At 49.7% G+C, this 23,787-nt stretch overlaps 5 protein-coding genes across 5 annotated transcripts in view; 4 read left to right on the top strand and 1 right to left on the bottom strand.

Moving 5' to 3' along the window:
* Positions 1-2,343: 2,343 nt before the first annotated feature.
* LOC311354651 (TLC domain-containing protein 2-like) lies at positions 2,344-4,912 on the top strand (the record flags this gene model as incomplete). Its single annotated transcript, XM_084474471.1, has 5 exons — positions 2,344-2,522; positions 2,856-2,938; positions 3,241-3,323; positions 4,103-4,320; positions 4,714-4,912. The coding sequence occupies 5 exons, from the start codon at positions 2,344-2,346 to the stop codon at positions 4,910-4,912; spliced, it is 762 nt and encodes a 253-aa protein (XP_084330597.1).
* A 263-nt stretch (positions 4,913-5,175) lies between these two features.
* Positions 5,176-10,054, bottom strand: fbxo40.1 (F-box protein 40, tandem duplicate 1). The gene is made up of 7 exons (XM_084474598.1): positions 9,693-10,054; positions 9,528-9,573; positions 7,853-9,013; positions 7,165-7,451; positions 6,616-6,747; positions 6,196-6,466; positions 5,176-5,458 (listed from the first exon to the last, which is right to left on the bottom strand). Exons 2-7 carry the CDS (start codon positions 9,528-9,530, stop codon positions 5,243-5,245), a joined length of 2,070 nt encoding a protein of 689 aa, XP_084330724.1. The 5' UTR covers positions 9,531-9,573; positions 9,693-10,054; the 3' UTR covers positions 5,176-5,242.
* A 144-nt stretch (positions 10,055-10,198) lies between these two features.
* LOC311353927 (F-box only protein 40-like) lies at positions 10,199-15,702 on the top strand. Its single transcript, XM_084473718.1, has 9 exons — positions 10,199-10,370; positions 10,995-11,351; positions 11,457-11,598; positions 11,809-12,290; positions 12,658-12,840; positions 13,208-13,449; positions 13,683-13,814; positions 14,275-14,587; positions 14,916-15,702. The coding sequence occupies exons 1-9, from the start codon at positions 10,368-10,370 to the stop codon at positions 15,126-15,128; spliced, it is 2,067 nt and encodes a 688-aa protein (XP_084329844.1). The 5' UTR covers positions 10,199-10,367; the 3' UTR covers positions 15,129-15,702.
* A 1,915-nt stretch (positions 15,703-17,617) lies between these two features.
* LOC311353926 (uncharacterized protein) lies at positions 17,618-19,319 on the top strand (the record flags this gene model as incomplete). Its single annotated transcript, XM_084473717.1, has 4 exons — positions 17,618-17,747; positions 17,874-17,912; positions 18,538-18,790; positions 18,902-19,319. The coding sequence occupies 4 exons, from the start codon at positions 17,618-17,620 to the stop codon at positions 19,317-19,319; spliced, it is 840 nt and encodes a 279-aa protein (XP_084329843.1).
* A 3,631-nt stretch (positions 19,320-22,950) lies between these two features.
* LOC311353925 (clustered mitochondria protein homolog) overlaps positions 22,951-23,787 on the top strand; it is a gene marked incomplete at both ends in the record, with an annotated part of 15,791 nt that continues 14,954 nt past the window's right edge. The window contains one exon of the mRNA XM_084473716.1: positions 22,951-23,787. This exon is cut by the window's right edge and continues 604 nt beyond it. Coding sequence (XP_084329842.1) covers positions 22,951-23,787 — 837 coding nt within the window.

Below are 23,787 nucleotides of genomic sequence, written 5' to 3'. Positions count from 1 at the left end.
TGAAATGCAGTAAACACAATATCCTTCAGAGACAGCTGTCAGTCCAACCCACATGGCTGTGGGAGGAAAAATAATGGCTGGTGGCATGCAATCTGTCCAGAGAATCCATATTAATTCTCCCTATAGACTCTGTAGCTGTGTACTGGCTACAGGGTCCTACCTTCCACAGAAAGATGGTCATGATTACAGGTGCTGCTTTTTAGTGCTGCAGAACGGGCCTCTAAAATCCATTAAGAGTAGAGTATGGATGGTGCTTTGCAGCACCAGGGTGCTGCATAATTCACTGAGGGGTCCCAGGAGAGACCAAGGGTGGAGTAGGGCCCCCTTCACAGAGGGGTCCCAGGACAGACCAAGGGGCCCTCCGAACACTACTATGGGACTGCTTCTCTGATGTCCTGAGTTCTTCTTAATAAAGAGTTCTTGGAGGTAAACATGCTGCTGCGCCCGGTTTGTCATATATAAGGAACAAACATAACAATAGGTATGTATTTAACGACGATACTGAATACATTCATATGAATCAAGTCTAGAAGATCTCTGAAGTGTGTTTACGTATTTAGGATTTTTATTGAAGTTAGTTGAAATTCTGCATAAATATAAATAAAGCAGATATATGTATGACTTGAGACAATAAAAGTGGAAAAGTGTTCAGCCTTATGAATCTGATTGGCTTCTCTAAATATACAAAAAACATACATACATAGCTCAAACAATTGAGTATTTATATTGTTATTTAGATTGTATAAGGATCCTTGGTTGTAAATAAGCCAAATTGCCAAAATGTATTCCACAGACCAAAAGACGACGTCAGCATGAGTTGCACTTCTTACAATAGAATGTGATCCGAGCCTTTCTCATCCAAGTCTTGGTTCTTCTTGGAAATAGCAGGGATCATGTCCCCATAATGTTCCTCAAAAGTCACCAAACACTAATATCAATCAAGAATAATAGAAAAAGTGATCCTACAGAAAAATGCTAAATAATGCAAAAAAAATGACAGGTATTTCTTATGAATGCATTAGAACATAGTACAATAACTATTCTACCAGCCACCAAATGAGGATCCACCACAACCCATGTTGAACGGTTCTTGAAGGTCCCAACGTTTGCTACAGGTTAGGCTGGTAGACTGATCTAGCCAGCCCACGTCTAGGTGGACACGCCCACATGTGATGTCATAAGGGGCAGATTTCCAAAACGGCTTGTGACGGCTAATTACACCACACCTGGTGGCATGTCATGGGACCTTTAAGGAGCTCTCTGAGGCGCTCTTTGATGCGGACCGCTGCGTCTCCACAGGTGAACACAATCTGAATCAAGGACAGATGTTGATAAATCACTTCCGAAATCCTCTCACGTCACATGGAGATCCCACCGCACTACGTAGGCCTATCTACGCTCCGTCAGAGGTCATATCAAACCAGCAATAATCCCAGCTCAGTAAAGTCCACTGGTCTGATCACTCTGGTAAACTAATCAGTTATCACTTCCTCCACCTTACCCAATGCAGACGTTACTTTTATGTTTTGTTAAACACCTATTGTTACAGAGTAACATATGTTAAAGTTTATTCTTATTTAATCCTTTATTATCCTGCATATAATTATTGCCCTTCATAATTGACTAATGAGTAAGATGTGTGAATTCATTTATTCATCTAATTTTGAGCTGACATGTTCTCTGTTATGCAACACATCAAACCATGAACATGATTCAGTAAATTCACCACAACGTGGTTAATCCCACATCTGATTCCGCCTCCTCCATCCCTCTATCCAGGTCACGTGACCCGTGTCCATCATCAGTTCACCTCTCCTGTTGTCAGCCATCTTGCATGTACCTGCAGCCTCTCCTAATTAGCATAGACTAAATAAGATAAATTAGGTATATGAATAAAGAAAACTATATGAATAAAAAAACGACTAGTCAACAAGTCTGCTCGTGTTCCAGGTGGACCCTGGACCTTAGTGATGCAAAGCACCTCTAAGTCCCTGTAGCCCATAAGCTCCAAACATGGGTTACAACTGTCATAACTGTCTGTTTCATAACTGTTACATCACACTGTATGGGGGAGGGGGGAACACACACACACACACACACACACACACACACACACACACACTGTAAAGTGTTATCGTAAAGCTACACCTTTGATCCCCTTATCAGAAAGGGTCTTATCCCTTCAACAATACATATGTTGTGTGTGTGTATGTTGTGGTCTGTGTTTGTTCATGTGTGAGTGAAAGAAGACGGACCTCCACCAGCACACACAGCAGGTCACACTGAGCTGCTACCAGCCTTCTGATCTACAAGGTGGTGCTTTCTACTCCTACCCCCCCCCTCATGGATCTGAGGTCAGCCCTCCTGGCCATCGGCGGATCAGTGTGCTCATTCAAGCTGGTCCATGTGTTGCTCGGATGCCTGCAGGCGCCGCCCCGAGAGGGCCACCAAGCCTGGAGACAACGCAACATCGGCACGTCGCTGGTTCACAGCTCGCTGTCGGGAGCATGGGCGGTGCTGTGGTGCGTAGGAACGACTGTCTGTCTGTAACCTCAACATATACGTCTGTCTGTCTCTGTACGTCAATATATATACGTCTGTCTGCTTCTGTATGTCTATACATACGTTTGTCTGTCTTTTTATCTATGTCTAACTGTCTGTCCATCTGTCTATTGACGTATCTAAATATCTGTCCATGCTGTCTAATATTTCATATCTACCGTCAGGATAAAGTGATGATCTGTCCACTGATGTCTGATAATATCTAACGTCAGGTTAAAGTAATGATCTGTCCACTGATGTATGATAATCAATATCTACTGTCAGGTTTACGTGATGATCTGTCCACCAAACAGCTTCTGGTGCCATCCTCAGATGGCAGAAGACCTGATCTCCACTCACACCAAGTTCTCCTTCAGCCTGGTCACCCTGTCTACAGGTGACACTTATGAACACTTATATACACATACACACTTATCTAGAATTTAACCATTTACATCAAATGTGCTTATAATGTTGTCTTTATTGAAAAGCCAAACTTAACATTAGGTATATCCGTTGACATGAAAAGGAACACTTCCACATTCCACACTTCCACACAAACATTGTGAAAGACCTCTCCAAAGGGACACACTCCTATGTGTGTGTAAGATTAAAGTAACTCTATGAATTGACTTCTTTGCGTGTGTGCGTGTGTGTGTGTGTGTGTGTGTGTGTGTGTGTGTGTGTGTGTGTGTGTAGGTTATTTTATCTATGACGCCCTGGATCTGCTCTTTAACCAGTCATTCAAGCGGTCGTGGGAGGTCCTCCTCCACCATGTAGTGGTAAGAGATAGTCTGTACCCAAAGGTTGATGTGTATCTGTTATCGTGTGTGTGTTTGTGCAGCCACATATAGTTGTTATGTAGTTATTGTTGTACATGCATGCTTTGTGTGGCGCTGTCCTCGTATGGAGGTGAATGAATGATTGTAGAACCGTCCTTCCCTTATGGTCACTGGCCTTCATATCTGATGCATTATTCTTGGTTCTGGGAGATAAAACACCAGGCCTCATTCTCCTCCAGTCATAAAGCTTCAACCTTTGGGTCGAAAGTATCTATGGAGCTGAAGATATACATATCTGATCCCATCAGAAAACATCATCTTTGGTTCTTTGGTACACTTATAAGCTACAAATAAGATTAGTGTGTGTACTTCTGTGTGTAGTGACTGATGTTACTTCTGTTTAAGAACCCTCCCTTCATGGGAGGGTGAGGTGTTTTTCACACAAACCATTGAAAGCCTTTATTTTCTTATGATTTGAATAAATACAATACCATTCTATATGCATGGCAGTTTGATTTGATTTTATACATTGTATGGAATTTAACCATTTAAAAATCGATCCAATAGTGGCATCACAGGTGTGGTTGCTTCATGTTTCTCTTTGTTATATAATTAAGTAAAATGATGGTTATATTGTTATATATAATATGCAATACAATAATCTACGATAATACTGGCTCGTGTGCTGGGAAGCCTGCATGTGTCAGCACGGGTCACATTTCGCCTTGTCTGCTTGTTCTCCTCTACTCATATCCGGTCGTCCCTCCCCCTCCCGCAAGGTCGTTTCCTGTTTCAGCCTGGCCATCAGCTCCCGCCTCTACGTGGGCTTCGCCGTCCTGTCTCTGCTGGTGGAGATCAACACTGTGTTCCTCCACATCAGGCAGCTCCTGCTCCTGTCTGGCTGGCGGAACCGGCCAGCAGGAGGGAGCCCCCGCACCACCGACCCTCCCCGGCCCACTGCCGCTTTCCGTCTGACCAGCCTCCTCAACCTGGCCACGTGGGTAGCCCTCCCGTCCTAGTGCATCGCGCTAGTTTAAAGATCCCATGACATGTCACCAGGTGTGATGTGATTAGCCGTTACAAGCCGTTTTGAAAATCACAATTGGGCGTGTCCACTTAGATGTGTTTCTGGATAGATCAGTCTACCAGCCTACCCAGTGGACTGTAGCAAACGTTGCTCATCTATACGTGAAGATCTAGGTGGACACGCCCACCTGTGTTGTCACTTGTCAGTGTGCTCGGAGGTGTGGGCCAGTTACGGTCAGATAGACATACAGCACAGCTCAGTGTTCAGGCTTTACTGGGACTACGTTTTGTCATTTTAGATACTAGAAATGCACCCAATCCTTTCCGATGTTTATCTGATCTCTGCCTGTCTCTCCCCCGGAAGGTTCTTGGTGTTCCGGTTGTGTACGCTGGGCTGGATGACTCGGTGGCTGGCCGCACAAGCAGGGCAAATTCCTCGGTTCGCCCACACGTTGGGAACAGTGGGCTTGGGCGGCATCACTGCCATGAACGTGGTTCTTCTCTATCGGTTGCTCCGCGCAGAAGTGCTCACCGACACACGCACCTCCGGAAAGGACCACTAGAGGGCGCTGTTCACTGGACAGAACCTCCTGCCTATTTTCATTACGACAGTCCTCCCATTGAAATGCGGTCACGGTCGACCAGCGTTTTCAATAGACTTGCTTCCGGACCCTAGTCAGTGATTGAAGACACAATAAGCTAATTACCTCACAATGTTTAAAATTAAACTGCAGCATTCTTGTGTGAAATAGCTCTTTATTTATCAGAGCGACATACCCATCATGGGATGTTTCCGAAATATTAATATTATGAAAATCAAGCAACTAAAAAAAATTAACAAAAGGAAAAAGAAAATTGTTGAATCAAATGTATTGATCTAATTCAATCAGACGCTACATTATGATCTTCTTTGGAAATGAGGTGACTAGAGAGGGCTTGCTGTGCACCGTCCTGGTCTGGACGTCCTGCCCGAGGCAGGGCAGAGGAACGCGTTGGGTCCTGAGCTCCGTCTGGTAGAAGGGGCACACCTTCAGGTGCTCCGACATGGGCGGGACGTCCTGGAAGCACCACTGGCTGACGGGGGAGAACAGGGTGCTGAACTCCCACACCTGATGGAGGGACAGGGGGAGACATTGAAGATTTCAATAATAAAATATTTAAATAACTGAACAAGTGTCATGATGGACAGAGACAGGAAGTGGGTTCGAGAGTCGAAGGGATCACATCATATCCCCGCAGCTCCGAGCCGAACCTGGATTCACTGCAAAATGTTTTTCATGTTTTTCAAACAAATGTACTAAACCATACAATGACCATGATGTCATCAGAATCAGGAAAACCTTCCCAGTCCAGACACTGGCGCCTCCTCCAACCACACTACGGACAGGAAGTTCCCTTTGGAATTCTGCTCCAGGTGGGAATGCTAGAGGTGGTTCGGCCCGTGGGATATGAGTCACTGTTCTCTGAAGGCCCCGGGTTGCCATGTATCCCAATGGCTGCTGCCATGGAAACAAGCCAACGACCTGGATCAACTGAGGTTCAACTGGATTCTACTGACAGAAAAGGCCTGTTCCTCTTTCAATAAGGTCCCCAACCAAAGCCGTGCAGAGACTGCTACATCTGGAGTTGAGTCATGTTATTGTTAAGTTGTAAATATATATTCATATATAATATATATCATATAACAGCTTTCTAGCCACACGTTCCAGTCAGTGGTGAACCGAGCAGCTCTTGAGCGTGACTCTGGACCTAGTGGAAAAACCTGCTGGCGGCCCAAGGCTCACAGACAACACCTGGACGAGCTCAGGGTACACCCGTCGATCACACCGGGCGGAGCTAGTCATACCTTCTGCCCGACCCTCCACTCGGCCCGGCCCTGGGCGCCTGTCTTCTTCTCCCAGCGCAGCGTCACCATGCCCCGGTCGCTCAGCAGGGAGGAGCACACGTCCCTCAGCAGGCGGGACACCAGGGCCAGCTGGGACAGAGACAGGCTGTCCAGGAAGCCGGCCACGTGGCAGAGCACCTCGTAGGGCAGCCCGCTCAGAGAGTCCCGTCCTCCTGGTCCTGGGGGATCCTCAGGCATTTTGGGGCGCAGGCTGAAGCAGCTCATGTCCTGGCTGAAGAGTCAACACGTTTGTATGTACTGTAGGTGGCCTGAATTACTCTGGTTCAACTTCACTAACTAGGTTATTCCTACTTACTTGTAAGTGGCTGTAGCCTGAATTACTCATGGTTAAACTTCACCAACTAGGTTATTCCTACTTACTTGTAGGCGACGGTGGCTTTATGGGTGGAGGGCTGGAACCTTCTCTGGCTGAAGGTGCAGCCCAGGTAGGCGAGGGGACATCTCTGCTCAAACCAGCCGCTCACACACGTCTGGACGTCAGAGTGGACGTTCCTGAACACGGGGAGGCTAATCAGAAACTAAGTGAGGAGAACAAACTGGAGGAATGTAGGAATTTTCAATAGAACAATCTTTTTAAATTAAAAACATTGATAAAACACAGAATATTATTGAAATGTTATGCGATTTGGAAACGTGTGGACGGAAGAGTAAAAGTAGCACTATAACGAATACTTGGTTTGTTGTTGTAATACTTATCCTAACCACTGTGTGGAGAACACATTCCTCTCTAAGCCTTACAGTGGTAGACCTCCACAGGACTTCTCCACTACTAGAGCCTGTGACCTGTTGTTTGATGAAGTAGCCCATCGTAGGTGTTATGAGCGACACCTGTGTGGTTCTCTGTGAAAAGGCTCCGTTCCTCCACGGACAGGAAGTACAATAAGAGCAGTATCTTAGCAGAGCGCCCACCTGAAGTGGTGTGTGTACTCCCTGCGCGGGAAGCTGTGGCCGCAGAGGAAGGTGAAGGCGGAGCTGGCCTTGTTGTGGCGGCTGGTCACACTCTCCATCTGCAGCTGGAGGTGCAGCTCTGCCGGCCGGCCCTCCGTCAGGTCCGCCAGGACCGCGTCGCTCTGGAACGGCGCCGACAGGAAGTGGTAGGTCTGGGTGCCCTCGTCCTGCAGCAGCGCGTCGATGGACGTGCCCTCGGCGATCAGGTGACCTCGATGCTCCTTCTCCAGCGAGCACAGCAAGGACGCCTGAGTGGGACCCCAAACACCCCAAAGCCCAGAGCTCAGACTGGGGGGATGAGCAGGTGATGAAGTGATGAGGTCAGGGGACCTGATGTCCCACTGCTTGCCATGTCTGTGTTGCCCCAAAACTTGCTTAGATATCCCACCTCCAGCAACAGGATTGGTCGAAACAAATATGATTATGAAGAAAGTGAAACCAATCAAATCAAACCGTTCAATCAAATTGGATCAGAAATTAGACATGAATCTATAGTCTGATTTGTGAGACTAACCCTGACTCAACCCATTCTCATGGCTGACCTAAAATCAGTTCTATAGGCCGGGGGGAGACCTGAAACTCCTCCCACACGGGGTGAGTCCTCCGGGCCCGCCCCCAGGACGCTAGGCTGGGGGTGGGGGGCACTCACCTGGACCTCCTCCCACACGGGTGTGTCCTCCAGCCCCGCCCCCAGGTCGCTGGTGTCCACGCCGCGGCTCTCCCTCTTGTAGAAGCCCGGGTTGCGGATGCGGCCCTGCCTGGCGATGAAGCTGGTGGGCACATGGAAGGTCCGCACGCTGATGATCTTCATGGGCTCCACGTGGCCGTACACAAACCCACCCAGTGCGGCGGCGCCACGGGCCACCGCCGCCGGCTTGGAGGTCCCCGGCCCCTCCTCCCGCAGGGCGCCCAGCCCCGCCCCCTTCTCCGAGCCGCGGTTCAGACGGGTTGCCGCCGCTGGCCCCGCCCCCCCGCCCGCCACCCTGCAGCCGCCCATCTCCATGCTGAACATGCGCTCCCACGCCGAGTAGCTCTGCAGCACCTCCGGCTCCAACCCGGACCTCCTGGCCAGGGCCTCCCTCTCCTCCTGGCTGGGCTCCTCCTCCTCCTCCTCCTCCTCCTCCCTTGGCCCCGCCCCGTCCGCCGGCACCCGGATGTCGATCCAGCTCATGTGGTCCGAGGTGGCACCGCCATCCGCCCCGTCCGCCCGCACCGCCGCCTTCTCCGCCTCCCTTCGTCCCTTCTCCGCCACGTTGTGCTTCTCCCTCATCTCCTCCTCCTCCTCCTCCTCCCTCCTCCTCCTCCGATCGTCCCGCCGGCCCGCGCAGAGCTCGGGGAACAGGCTCTTCATCTTGAGGGAGTGGAACAGGTGGTTCTGGTCTCGCAGGGCCATGGCCAGGTCCAGGTCCCGGGAGGGCGGCCCCTCCCCGCCACCGCCGCACTCCCGCAGCAGGTTGGCGTGCAGCTCCCTGAGGGGGTGGGCGTGGGCGTCGTCAGCCGGCCAGCGGTTCCACTCCATGGAGCAGCTCACCACGCTGGCGGGGCAGGAGGCCAGGTGGGCGGCGCGGGCGGCGCGGGGCATGGCGAGGGGGCAGCCGTAGGCGGCGTTGAGGCAGGGCAGCCGCCGCCGGGGGCACAGCAGCGCGTGCTCCTCCTCCTTGCACAGGTGGAAGACGGCGCCGCACAGCAGGGAGCACGGGGCCAGGGCGCAGCTCGCCGAGCCCCCCGGACGGGTTCGGCAACGCCGGCTGTAGCAGGACTCACAGTGGGGGTGCAGCCCCTGGGCCGCGGGGGGGCGGGACCGCTGGCTCTGGAGGGGGGATGGGGATGGGGGGATGTCATGTCAGTGGATACAAAGGAGAGCAGGGTTTTCCACCTGTGGATTTATGTGCAGAACCCTTGCGTACCACCAGGGGCATGAGAGAGCATTGCAGGTGGGACGTCTATTACAGAAATATATATATAGATCATTGAAAAAAAGTGTATTAACAATGTTGTTCAGTTAGTTATTATTTACTTTTTTTTTTTGCTTTGTGTATTCCATCGTATTATTTCCACTATAATTTAAAAGTAATATTTTGTGAGTTTCTTATAAACCCACTGGGATCAGAGCCAGTGCTGCTGACGCTCTTCAGTGATGAATGTGTATGTGGTGGGCACTGGCACTTGGCTTAGCCACTGTATGACTATCCAGCTGTTTTTTACGGATTGCATGAGGTGGACCACTTTAGGTCATTGCTTGGGAACCACTGTAATAGAGAGATGGTACACACATTGTTCTGTTGCTGTTATGTGTTGATGTACATGTCAATGGTAGGACTCACCATATTGGTTTGTAATTTGATCAATTACCCCGTAATGTATGGTAGTCTGAAAAACAAAACAAAGTCAGCCCTATAGAGACACACATGCATCATTAAACGCATGATTTGAAAACAAAATACGACTAGATCTGAAGAGAAAGATCCGTTTATTCTGAAAAGTCTTACCTTGTGTCAACGTAGATATCCTACTCTGGCGTTACCAGTTCAGGTCTATGCATTTGCACGAGAATAAGCAGGGAGGTTAAAATTAGCCAGGCAGCATGGAGGTTCACATACTGACCTCTCTCGCAGCGGACTCAAATTACTCAATTATTAAAAAGACTTTCGACTTTCCTTTATTCCGCTCTCCATGAAATGCATTTACCCCTCAAGAACGATCGTTTTTGAAGAATTGGTTGTCCAATGACCCTCCACTTTAGGAAAAAAGTGACAAACAAATCTGCGCTTTGGTTATTCTGCGGTAACCAGTAACTCTCCTTCTTACTAGATGAGCCCTGTCTCTCCACCGGCTTCAACTTGAGGATGAAATGGGAATTGACGTGCGAGTCACTCACTGCTCCCTCCTGAACTTCGCGGAGTAGAATTTAAACCATGGAGCTGTCATGGTCGGCACTAATGGTCTATTTTTAACACAGACACGCACACACAAACATACTCACAGATCTCCAGAGCACACTTTGACATTGCAAGGAACAAGGGCCTACTTCTCCAGTTTATATTATCGTTTGAAACGTTGTCCTTCATTTTCGATATTACATTTGAGTTATTTTTTAAAACAGGTTACTTTACAGTAGGCTACAGTTACTTTTCATTTCAGAAAACTTTCTGAGGATCTAAAATATGGTATGTAGGCTGCCGTTTAATTTTCATGTTGCGTATTTTTTCCTGTTTGTGAGTTATTAGATTATCTTTGAATAAATGCATGAAATGAACCAAATACATTTATATAGGGCCTATAAAAAACTGGCCTATAAAAAAATTGTTGATTTGTAAGCTTACTCTTACTTTTCTGTCTCTAGTATTGTCATCAATTAATATTAACATGAGGTAGACCTGGAAAATTATAATGCATCTTCTCGTCTCCAGTCTGTCTTTTTGTCTGTCTGCCTTCCTGCCTGCTTGCCTGTCTGTCTGTCTGTCTGTCTGTCTGCCTGTCGGTCTGCCTGCCTGTCTGTCTGCAACTAGTCCGTCGGCCCAACTGTCTTTCTGTCAGTCGGCCAGTCAGTCTGTCCTCCTGTCAGTCTTTCTAGTCTACCACTAGTCAGTCTGTCTGTCTGTCACTACTCTGTCTGTCTGCCTGTGTCTATCTGTCTGTCTGTCCGTTGTCCGTGTGTGCGTCTCTGGGTATCCGTAACTTGACATGATCTGTACAGAGTTGAATTAACCTTCATACATCTGTATGAAAGTTAATTAAAAACACAACACACCCACATCCCCTCCCCTCCCCTCTCCCCCCCCCCCCCCCAGAGTCACCGGTCCCGCTCCCTCGCGGCCCAGGGGCTGCACCCCCACTGTGAGTCCTGCTACAGCCGGCGCTGCAGGGCCCGTCTGGAGGGCGCGGCGAGCTGCGCCCTGGCCCCGTGCTCCCTGCTGTGCGGCGCCGTCTTCCACCTGTGCAAGGAGGAGGAGCACGCGCTGCTGTGCCCCCGGCGGCGGCTGCCCTGCCTCAACGCCGCCTACGGCTGCCCCCTCGCCATGCCCCGCGCCGCCCGCGCCGCCCACCTGGCCTCCTGCCCCGCCAGCGTGGTGAGCTGCTCCATGGAGTGGATCCGCTGGCCGGTGGACGACACCGACCCGCACCACCTGGGGGCGCTGCAGGAGGAGGTGCTGAAGGAGGAGAGGGTCAGGCGGGAGGAGGGGGGCCGGGGGGGGGCCCTGGACCTGGCCATGGCGCAGGCCGACCAGCGCGTGCTCTACGGCCGGCTGAAGATGAAGCCCATCTATCCAGAGCTGATGGAGGAGGAGGAGGAGGAGGGGGGGGGAGGAACCAAGGAGCATGGCGTGGGGCCGGCGACGGTCACCGAGGGAGACGCCGCCGCCGCCGCCGCCACAGAGCGGGCTGCGGTTGGAGGTGAGGTGTCTCCACGTCAGCGATGAATGTGGAACTTCCTCTCCTGACCTGGGCCGTTAAAGGTTGTCGTAACAACACCTGATTAGCTCATTGGGGTTACAAGGGGAGATCAGAGTTTAAATGACAAACGGTGTTATTGTATGAATAATCAATCCAAAGAAATACAGTCATGAATATCTATCCATTCTGACACGCCCTTGTCTCTTTTAGTTTCCCTCTCTGGAGAGAGCGCTGTAGGTCTTAGCGATGAAGGCGCAGAGGGACACAAGGCTCCTGAAGAGGCCGACGCAGGTCAAAGGCCGCGCACCGGCGTCAACAAGGAGAAGCACAACTTGTGTGACATGATGTTCAGCATGGAGAAGGGCGGGTGCGCCGTCGCCGAGAGCAACCAGGGGGCTTCTAAACAGGAAGCCAAAACGAGTGACGGGGTGACGGAGGGCGGGCCCCAGCGGGGCCCCGGCGGGCCCCAGCAGCAGGACACCAGCAGGACGGGCCACGCTCCGTGGCAGGACGGGGTGCTGGAGCGGCTGGGCGAGGAGCTCAGCCCCGCTGAGTACAACATGTACATGGTGCACCACGGCCGCATGCTGCTGACCTTCGGGAAGATCCAGGCCTGCACGCCGCGCGAGAAGGACTTCGTCTACGGAAGCCTGGAGCCCATCCCCCTCCGGACCCTGCAGTCCACGTTCAAGGCAAGGCGGGGCAGTTCATAGAAGACACTACATTAGGGAGTCTGCTGCCATCTATTGGTTTTAGAGGAAGCAACCTTCGCAAATAATCCCACATTCAAATTTTGGCCTTTTATATGGGTGAACAAATGAAGAATTGGTTAATCTATATATTTCTGATACACTGATCTCTATCATGGACTATAAAAAAAAAAAAAAGCAAAGTTGTCATCCCATATCCCATGCGTTTAGCCTTAGAGCTGTGGTCCACTGGGCAGAGACACTGCTGCTGCTGCTGCCTCTGGTTGAGGGAGCAGCACTCTGGTCTGTAGCACCTCATCCTCTGTCCTCTGGTCTGTAGAAGCTTACCCTCTGTCCTCTCCCCTCCAAGGTCCCTGTGAGCTACCACTACAAGCAGCGCGTCCAGATGGCGTACGATGCGGCGCAGCGCGTCCAGAGCGAGGAGCGGTCTGTGGACACGTCTGACCTGGAGGTGAAGGAGGACGACTGGCACCAGGACGAGGCAGACCGCACCCTGCTGGGCTATGCAGAGCTAGAGGTCATGGGTCACAAGGTCTGTAATTGCATGATAGAATTCAATTTATTGGCAATTTTGAGAAGAAATGTGTATGTGTTATAATCAAACCTTTCACCGAGCAGTCATCGGAGGCAGTAGACTCAACTAGTGAAGACAAGTCTACTACCTGACCTGCATGTTACATAACAGAACAGGTGCTGTATTTAAGAAGTGAATGTCTTTCCATATTTCTCCTCAGTGATGGGAGGCTTTTCAAGAACAGAAACCCTCTTCCACACAAAACGGAGATGTCATGCTGGTTTGTTGCATTAAGCCTGCTGCTTAAAGTGCCAGCGGGCACTTTAAGTGCCCCCCCCCCCTCATAAACCAGGACCCCGCTGTCATGAATGACTTGTGTCTCCAGATCAGTGACACCAAGGGGACGGACGGCCACTACGTGGACGTGGGTACCCAGACGCACTCGTTCCGCACGGCTCCGTTCCGGAGGACCACCACCCTGGAGGAGGTGACGGCGGGGGGGCCCACCAAGCTCCGCCTCCAGCTGCAGGCGGGCAGCGTGAGCAGCAGACACAACAAGGCCACCTCCGCCTTCACCTTCAGCTGCGGCCACAGCTTCCATCGCTCCGAGTTCCCCAGACACTTCAGGTCTGTGTCTCCCTGAACCGTCCCGTTGGCTCTCATCAGCGGTATATGTATATGAGTGGCCTCATGAATGAACCACTGTTCTGATTGGCCGCTGGTTTGTATTCTGACTCTGAATGTCAACTGTAGACTTTTATTTGAATTGGACTTGAATTAGAGTTTGCAGCCATGTTATAAAATGTACATTGTAAAAGGGGACAGGTGTCACATGGCACATTCCACTGTCCCGTCTTCAGGAACGTCCACTCTGACGTCCAGACGTGTGTGAGCGGCTGGTTTGAGCAGAGATGTCCCCTCGCCTACCTGGGCTGCACCTTCAGCCAGAGAAGGTTCCAGCCCTCCACCCATAAAGCCACCGTCACTTACAAGTAAGTAGGAATAACCTAGTTGGTGAAGTTTAACCTGAGTAATTCAGGCTACAGCCACCTAGTGAGAAATCCAAAAAGAAAGAATAATAAAAAAAAACTTTTCCATGAGGACTCACAAATTCACCTTGAGTGCTCGTCTTTTGAAAATGAAGACTGTATTTAGAGATAATGTGCGCTTTGGTAAAAGGACTCATTAGATAAATATGTATGTTCAGTGAAATGTCTGCCAGAGCAGTATGAACCTGGTGCTCATCTCTCTGGAGGAGCAGCATGGAGGACAGGCCATGCAACACTCATCTCTCTGAACTCTCTGGCTTTGGAAATATATATATAGTATATAACAATATCACCGGTAGACTCTTCCATAAAGACAATGTACAGGGGATAAAGGTGGATCTATGTTCTTGTTTGTGATGGCAGGATGCTAATACATTTTGATACTCTGTTCTGTTCATCCTAGCCAGGAGCTGAGCTGCTTCAACCTGTGTCCAGGGGACGGACCCCCCACAGCCCTGCCCGGGGCCCCGCCTGGGGCCCGGGGGAGGGGCCGGCGGGGAGGACCAGGAGGACGGGACTCTCTGAGCGGGCTGCCCTACGAGGTGCTCTGCCACATGGCCAGCTTCCTGGACAGCCTGTCTCTGTCCCAGCTGGCCCTGGTGTCCCGTCTGCTGAGGGACGTGTGCTCCTCCCTGCTGCGGGACCGGGGCATGGTGACGCTGCGCTGGGAGAAGAAGACCTACTCCCATGGAGGGGCCAAGTGGAAGGCCAGACCTGTGAGCAGTCTAGCTTGCATATTAAAAACCTACTAACACACTAATATGGAGTACGCATTCATACTAATGGTTTGATACACAGTACATGTCTAGGATATATTAACTAATTGATTATTGAGTGACTGTTGTTCATTTGGATGGAGAAAGTTCACAGTGCCCGTATAATTAAACTCATTATCATGGCGCATTGGAGCTTGAGGTATATCTTTCAAGTTTAGCTTTTCAGACATCCCTTTCCTTTCTTTACCCTGAGTGTTTCCTCTGCTTCTCTTCACCCTTTATCTCCCCTTCCTTCTCCTGTCCTCTGCTCAACCACCGCTGGGGGCAGGTGTGGGAGTTCAGCCATCTCTTCTCCACGGTGGACTCTTGGTGCTTCGCAGACATCCCGCCCATATCGGCTCATCTCAGAGTCTGCCCGTACTACAAACCTTGCCTGAGCCGCCAGCCCGTGGCCCTAACAGGCATGAAGGAGAGGCAGGGCAGCCCCTCAGAGAGACAGACCCTGGTCAACCAGTTCATGGGAAACAGACTGCCCCTTTGATATGAGAAGAAGGAGAGTTTCTGGTTGTCATGTATAAGATAAAGTTGCTGTAGGTAAGAAGTGTGTGTTCCAAAGAGAAAATGAGCAGAACAGAGCTATATGTAAAAGTAATCAGCCCGAAAAAAAAAAATCCCTCGCCCTGTTCCCTAGGTTTCTTGCCTTTGAGAAGTGTTGCATTCATGCACGTGGGGTGGAGTTAACGTGTTGTGTGCCCACCTCTGATCGACAACCAATCAGGAAAGCAATACAGTTATCGCATTTCACACACCGATAGCTCATGGATAGCTATGTAAAGCGAAAGCAAACCACTGTCATAATGTTTGAAAATGTTAAATCGATTAAATGTTGTATAATGAATTGTAAACACAGTTGAATTCATAACACTGAAATATTATACTTTGAAAATATTTTTTTTTAATTCACCTAAATTCAATGCCAAATTCCAACATGGCATTTTAAGTTGAACCATTTCGAGAACATGATTTCAAACCCATGTTTTTCAATGTTTACTAATTCAGATAAGAAAATTCAAGTTTTAGATATTCGAAATACAATATTAATCTCTCATATTGAAGTGGTCAAAATACGGATCAGAAAATTCAGGCCATATAAATTGGAACTGCATTAGGAGTTAGAACAGGCCTAAGCAACCGAGACGCATGCAATTGAATCAACTGCTGCCTGTCATGTGACAGAAGAAAACTATAGAGAATTAAACCCTACGGTGGCCAACATGGAGTACGATGGTATACGTTTTGTATATTCAAACTCGGACCTCAATATGCACAGGGGATTTCATGGGTTCAAAGACCCTCATAACACAACATACCTGCTATAATGACAGCAGTTGGTTCGATTGCATCACTCTCAATTTCTTAGGCCTGTCCTAACTGCTGCTGCAGTTCCAATTTTTATCGCTTGAATTTTCTGGTCCTTATTTTAACCACTTGAATATAAGAATATTATGAATACCGTATTTCGAATACCTCCTGCAACTTGGAATTTCGTGCCTGAATTAGTGAATGTGGAAATGTGTTTTTGAAACGATTCAATTCATGCCATGGTGGAATTTTATAGAGGTGAATTTATTACGAATAGCTTTCAGAATTCGAACGAGGACTGAAATAATAGCTCTTCAATCTTACCTACTGCACCTTTAAATGTTTGGTTGTGTCTATGTAGTTAGTTTGTGTACACCTACATATCCTTTACATTCATATTCGTGTATATGTCGTTTGTATACACCTACAGCACCTTTACATTCACATTAGTGTCTATGTCGTTTGTTTATACAGATATGACCCTGTCCATGGTACTGAGCTCATAGGAAAAAAATAATGATCTTGTGAAAGAGATGCATATTTAATTGTGATAGACCTACTTGTATAACCGAATCGTATTTTTAAAATAGGTAATCATATGCATATTATAATATGTTATAATATATTTTTAATATTTTAATTGAGGCTACAATATTGGTCAAATATAATCAAAATCACTACTTTCACGTTTCGCAATCTAAAAAATAATGCAATAAACTACTTTTCAAGACCTTTTGAATAGCCATGATTTTAACTCGGAATGACACGGGATGATTGATGACGCTTAACCCCCGTGCTACCTGATAGCTGCTACCTGATAGCCTGCTTCCTTCCGCTCCGCATCTAAACCAGCCGCTTTTCTCTCACATTAAAGTTATTTGAATGAAAAAGCAGTAAGATAATCACTGGTTTGATGAGAGAGAAGCATTATCTGCGGTACCGGAAGGATGTTAGAGGACATGTGGGACGGCACCGGCTGGGAGGATAGGATTAGGTTATTTCTATCAATAGTGGATTTATATCGAAAGGTGATATCTAGGAATAGGTGATTTCGTCTCGCAGGTTGCAGGGTTTCCCCACAGCCCCCAGGACGGAGACGGACCCCATCAGCAGCACATCCCCTGCAGCAACGATCCACCGACGGACTTAAAATAACGCAATAAGCAGTCCGGTCCTCAGTCTGTTGGCGCTGGTGGAGACTGCGGTTCTTTTGTCTCAACCGCGTCGCATCTGCCCGATGAAGGACAGACTGCAAACTGAGAGCGCAGATCCATGAAAAACACTTTGGCACACACTCGTGAATAGCCGGGGGTTCGTCATCGCGATCTGCCCCGAGTCGAGACCAGCAGCACATCGTGGACCGACTTCCTATTGGGACACGAATGAGCAACCAGGCGAAGCGACACCAATGTGAGTTGTTAAGTGGACTCTCTCAATATATTGATGCATATCGATTAAATGAAATAGGTGGCGGTGCAGCTACTGGTTGTAGCAGGCTAACACATTCCTGTTCATTTATCTTATTGCCACCGCGGGTATCCCGTCACCAGAAGGCAGCGGTGCTGCTGTTCTCTCCATCACAGAGCGGGTCCAGCCAGCGGTTGTGATCCAGCGGTTGTGTGAGCACTGAGCAGCGGTTGTGTGAGCAGAATCTGCAGCAGCAGAGCCATGGAGACGGAGAAGCTCGAGCAGCAGGTCGCGAGCGTGGAGCGGGGCATGGCCTTGCTGAAGCGGGAGCACCTGGCCATGCTTACCGGACTACAGTTGGAGATCAGCCGCCTTAAGAGGCGATGCAGCGGTCAGTCTCACGTCGTCTACACGGCCCCATATGTAGGCTATAGCCGGTGTTTATGTGGAGGGGGGTGAAGTCCTACTGCGTCCTACTGTAAAGTCCTAATAAGCCTATCTGTATTTCTGTCTGCAGAACTCAACTGTGAGTTGGATGCTCGGTTTCCCACTGCAGGTAAGATGTAGGCAAGGAAGAGATCCATGATCACACCAGAGAGTAACTGTAGATGAGTGTACATATTTTTAGACCCAGTTTTAAAAGATGGGGGCACATGGACAACTCTGAAGGAGACTTCATGATGGCAGAACCTATCAAGCCAGATGATATTCCATCCTGCCATACAGGGGTGTATGTTCGATAGCCTTCAGGGTAGCAGGGACTGGGACACAGCATGATATCGCTGTCATGGTTGAAGGGCGAATGTGTAACGTAATGCTTCTCCAGTGGCTATGTACACTAGCCTTGTTGCGTTAATACAATACTCAGTATTCACTGGATCAGATCGGATTCCCTCAAAATGCTCATATTGTAGAATTTTGCACATAGTAGCTATTGGACCCCGAGGGTTGTGGTTATCTAATTCAGTGATGGACTACTGCAGCTCAGGGACGTGAACCCAGGTTCACTCAGAATTGTGCCTGCCCCTGTGTATGTGTGTCCTCACGCCGTCATAACCTGATGGAGAGGTCATGTTGCCCGTGTCCCACGCAGTTCAAGAGCCAAGCCCTTAAAAGTTATTCCTAATCGTGTATTTGTGTAATTGTGTATGTGTCTGTGTGTACGTGTGTGTGTCTCTCAGAGGAGTGTGAGCTGGCCGCGCGGCACCAGGCGTCGGAGCGGCTCCTGGAGGAGCAGGCGTGCGCGGGGGCCAGCGTGCGCGCGGCCCTGCGGGCGCGGCAGGTGCGGGCGTGGGCCCTGGGCCGCGCCCTGAGGGGCGACCAGCGCCGCTTCCTGGAGGAGCTGAAGCGCCGCAGCCACAGGATCACGGCCCTGGGCCGCGAGCTGCACCGGCAGACCCTCACCTCCACCGCCCTGGGGCAGCAGCTGCACCTGCAGCGGGGACGCCTGGTCGCAGGGGGGGGGGTGGAGGTGGAGGAAGAGGAGGAGGAGGAGGAGGAGGATCAGTGCTCAGGGGGAGCCCGGCCGGAGGGTCCGGGCCGGAGGGAAGTACCGGACGAGAACGAGCGAGAGGATGAATGGGAGTGTGACGAAGAGGACGACGACGGAGGGGAGGACGACGATGGAGGGGAGGGCTCTGACTGGCTCCAGCCGCCGCCGCCGCCGCCGGCCCGTCCCGACCGGTCGGACGAGCTCTGTGCACGGCACGTCCGCGTGCGGGAACAGAGGGTCCGCGCGTGCGTGCCGTGCGAGAGAGTGACTTCCCCGCAGAAGCCGCAGCCCATGCCCGACCCCGCCCTCTTCCTGGTGCCTCTCCGGTACCGGCTCCTGCGCTGGCGGCGGCCGGTGCGGGTGCGGAGCGACCCGCAGGGTCTCCAGGAGGAGTGGGAGGACCTGGGGGAGGAGGGGGAGGTGCGGCGCAGGGTGGACATGGGAGCGGCGGAGGGGGAGACCGCTCTGTGAGCTCCATAGAGCGCCCCCATGTCAGACATGGGCTCTGTTCCTATCGGTTCCACTTGGGACTTATATTGCGGGGGTGTCAGCATTTCGTAGTGTTGTTGGCAATGTGAGTGTTCCCTACGTAGTGCACTTAAGCACGGTCAGATAGGTAGGTACAACTGATGCACACTTACCTTCGGGATGCAGAGCGGTTCTCGCTGTATCCTATGATGCAGAGCGGTTCTCACTGGATCCTGGGTTGAAGGGCGGTTCAAACTGGATCCCGGGATGCAGAAAGGTTCTCACTTGATCCCGGGATGTAGAGCGGTTCTCACTGGATCCGTCCAGGAGAGGTGCTCCGGACCTGATGCTCCACCTGGCTGCTTGTCTATGAGACCAAGGTGTTGCGCTGAGGTATTTCAGGCATATCATTTGTGTCTGAAATCCCCAAATACTTCCCTAAATAGTGTACTAACTAGTGTACTACATAGTGTACACTATGCAGGGAGAGTGAAAGGTGATGGACGCCTGGCTGCTCAGTAAAGTAAAGGATAGAGCATTTGATGGTAGAACTAGAGATGTGCTTCTGCACTCAATTAGCTGAAAGAATAGTTAATAGAAAATGGAATCATTGTAAAAAAAGTAAAGTTCATGAAGGTTATCATTTTATCATAAGGGATGGAGCAATGTTTTGAACAGGTCTTTGTCTCTAAGTAGCCTTAATCCTAGGTCGAAAGCAGCAAATTGCTCTGCCAATATTCCTGTATAACGCTTATTAAGGGACTGTTGACAATTCAAGGTTGATGAATGAGAGTATCATATTTTATATGATTTGCACTTTATTAAACTAATGCTATGAGCCTCTCATGGCAAAATAACAATTGTCTGTTTTTCTGTGTTTGACTATAGTAGTCTTTCAGTTTTATTGAATATAAAAGTGAGAGTTGATTATGGCTGGTTTGAGCAGCCTCACTGCACATTGAGTGATCAGTGTGCACAGGTTAAACCAGCCATCTCCACACACACTCGCCTGCATGGCAACATAAAGCACCAGGTCATGTGTCATTATCTGCAAAACTTACAGTAAACCGGATTTCCAGCCCCACCACCCTGTGTCCTTGTCTGGGGGAGCCCAGTAAAAGTCCCATAGGAGGCGTGTAGCAATTGTTGGAATAAATGTATCGCATTTGCTATCAAATACAGAAATCTTTATTACATTTTCCTCCTCCAGATCACTTGGGAGAAGCAGAATCCAATTTCCAATTGGAACAATTCACTATAAGATGTACGTTTGTGCTGTCCCAAACCCACATTTAACAGCTACATTTGTAATCCTGGCCTAGATTGGGATGCCACGGTTTACCGACTAATCAGGCAGAATGTGGATTCATTGTTTTGTGGAGGGCTGCTCCTAGGGAGCCTGTGTGTCTCCACTGTTCTCACACGGTCCGTTATACAGCCACTGCATCCTCCTGGAGCTCTGCAGTGCTGCCATGACAACCAACAGCAGCTCCCGCGCATGCTGTAATGCATACCAAGTGAAGTCAGACTGCTGTCTGCAGCCCGGTGGCACATGGTGAGATGTTCTGCTGCTGAAGACGGGCCGGAGGTGTCCTACTAACACGCTCGCTGGTGTCTAATTATACACCGGCACCTTCCCGGCGTGGTTCACACTCACAAGGTAGACTGAGAGCGCATGGAGCACGTAACCCGTGGACAGGAAGTTACATCATAGTCCTAAAAAAAACAAAAGCCAGAGAGGTGGCCCTCTTCTGGACTGGTTCAGGTAGTGTAGCGTGTGCCAAGGAGGGAAGGACATACACTCTGCTGAGGGGGCTGGAGGACGACAGCACACATGTACAGAGACATCATGTGAAGGGCAGGGAGGACACACACACACACACACACGCACACACACACACGCACAAGCAGAGCGGTGCTTGTGGAAGGGGTTTTGGCAGCAGCAGAGACCAGAGTCCGTGGTGGGGAACAGTCTGAGGAGGGAAATCTTTTCTACTCACAGTCTGAAGATGAAGGGAAATGGGCCTATGAGGACAGACTACAGGAGCATGTGAGCAGGCTGCCGGTACTGTTGTGTTTCTATCTCTTCTGTTTGGAATATGTGCATGTAATGTGTGTCTCCTTGTGCTCTGCTCGTGGGAGCATGAAGAGATTGTTATTAGCTGCTGCCTATCTACCTAATCTCGTCCATAATCTGTAATCTGGGTGACTGACTCTTATCAGTTCCTTGTTTAGAGACGTTGCATGTGGTGGTTGTTGTTTTTGTCTCAAGGCCACCTCCCATCAAGTTTATTTTCGTTAACAAATACTAGGAGTGAAAAACATTTTTGTTGACTGAAATCAAAATCAAAACAAGGCTTTTCAATATTTTATTTATAACTAACTGGATCTGTATTTTGTGTTTACAAAGCAAATTCAAATGAACTAAAATTGTTCAAGTTGTGCAAGTGAAATGATCAATGTCACTTACACAAGATTTCATATTCAATTGAAATATATGTAATGTTTTAGAGATAATACCACCTAGTGCATTATCAGTTGGTAGCCCTAAAGTACTATAGGGCCATAGCACAATATCTGATCAGTACCTGGGTCAATATTTGACGGCAATGAAGTAAGGTAGAGCAAAGATAGAGGGGTTTTAGGAGAGGTAGGTTTAGGCAAAATCTCCAAATAAATCATGAATCCAATGCAAATTTGACAATATAGACTTGATGAAACACAAACCGGTAGATGTCTTGAGAACCCAATGTAAATTTATGACACTTGACCCCTCTTTTGAAAGGTCAGGGCGAACAGAATTGAATGACACCAAGACATACAATCCTAATTAACATATGGCTGCCAGATTGTGATGATGGTGTGTTCTGATTGAAGGGAATTTACCTATTTCGTCTGAAACCTTTCTTAGGTACTATACATTGATGTAAACACGATATTTAGTTGCAAAATACCAATTGATATTAGTTTTATGTAATCAAACACAACTTTAAGACATCAAAGGAAAGAAAAAGTGAAGTTTGTTCTTGATGGTTTTTTGCCTCTAGTTCGGCATACATGCTTCTTATTTTGTTTGGTGTTGGAATTGTCATTTGTTTAGCTAACAATGGTTATGACAGACTTAATGTTTGGAATCTAAGCTTTCTAGGGGTGTCTCAAACATAACACTTTCTTATGTGTTTAAATGCCTTAAAGTGTCCTTGCATTTGGGGCGAGGGCCTTTACCCGAGTCGAGTGTGGGATTCCTTTGAATATGAGAGTGTCTGTCTTTCTGCATCTGACCTTCAGTTTAAATGATTCCTAAAGTTACATGTTCTTACATGTTCTCAGGGCGTCGCAAACATCCTGCTGAAGTCCTCTCGGTGTTGCTGCTGAGATCGCCACGGAAATCTTTAAGGTGACCCCCCCCCCACCCCCTGTCAGCAGTCTCCTCAAGACACGTGTAGACAAGCATGTCCAGACATACACACACACACACACACACACACACTCACACATGCATGCACGCGCACTCACACAGCACAAACACACACACACACACACACACACACACACACACTGACATAAGGTGTATGTCCTGTAAGGTTGTAGTACTCTGTTGACGTCTTGTTCCGTGTCGCCGCTCAGTGTCACCATGGGCAACTGGCTGCAGTGTTGTCACTCCGTCACAAACTACCTGTGGCACCGAGCCGTCCCGGCGCCGGGGGGTGCCGAGCGCTCCCCCCTGCTGTCCACCGACGGCAGTGACTCTGATTGGCTGACCCAGCCGGAGGACCAGGAAGACGAGCTGCTGACCGTCACTGGCTCGTCTGACCGGGTGGCGATGGAGCGGGAGCACTTCCTGTTCCCCGACATCATCCTGAGCAGCAGCGGCGTGCCGGTGGAGCCCATGGTGTGTCTCCTGGTGTGCGAGGAGGACGAAGAAGGAGGAGGAGGAGGAGGAGGAGGAGTGTGTGAGAGGGCGGACGGGGCTGGAGGACAAAGACTGTGGGCTGAGGTGGAGACTCAGACGGAGAGGCAGGAGAGGCATGAGGTCATGGGGGTCCAGACCCAGACCCAGCAGCAGGCCGAGGTGCAGACCCAGACGGACATGCTGACATGGAGAGACTTGCCCGCCACCGTCCCAGAGGACATGATCGGGCGTGTTTGCAAAGAGAACCAGTTCCAAACAACGACAATGTGCGTCCTATTAGAAGCCCAGACCGGCCTGGGACCCTGGTCCGGGATGCGCCCGGAGAGGCAGGTGGACGGGAGGCTCCCGGCCAGTCTCTGCCCCGAGTCACAAGTTACTCACAAGATGGAGATTCACGGGGAGACCAGAGACCCTCAGGGGTACACAGGAGAAGAGTCCGTCGTGGGCCGACTGAACTACAGCCCTGTTGAGGCTCTCCTCCCCCTGTCAGAACATAACCCTTTTTGTGCAGATGCTGGAAGACACAACCAGACGGCCATGCAGGTACACATTGGGGAC

Source organism: Micromesistius poutassou (assembly GCF_964030765.1).
Source record: "Micromesistius poutassou genome assembly, chromosome: 10".
Lineage (NCBI taxonomy): Eukaryota > Metazoa > Chordata > Actinopteri > Gadiformes > Gadidae > Micromesistius > Micromesistius poutassou.
The sequence above is the reverse complement of the archived record's forward strand: the minus strand, read 5'-3'. Positions and strand labels throughout refer to the sequence as shown.

Excerpts from the sequence above, each read along its gene's own strand:
- fbxo40.1 (XM_084474598.1), bottom strand. Across the intron at positions 6,467-6,615 it reads AAAGCCACCGTCGCCTACAA|CCAGGACATGAGCTGCTTCA; the intron begins GTAAGTAGGAAT and ends TTGACTCTTCAG. Across the intron at positions 5,459-6,195 it reads AGTGGAGGGTCGGGCAGAAG|GTGTGGGAGTTCAGCACCCT; the intron begins GTATGACTAGCT and ends TCCCTCCATCAG.
- LOC311353927 (XM_084473718.1), top strand. Across the intron at positions 11,352-11,456 it reads TGGGGGCGCTGCAGGAGGAG|ATGAAGCCCATCTATCCAGA; the intron begins GTGCTGAAGGAG and ends GGCCGGCTGAAG. Across the intron at positions 12,841-13,207 it reads TAGAGGTCATGGGTCACAAG|ATCAGTGACACCAAGGGGAC; the intron begins GTCTGTAATTGC and ends TTGTGTCTCCAG.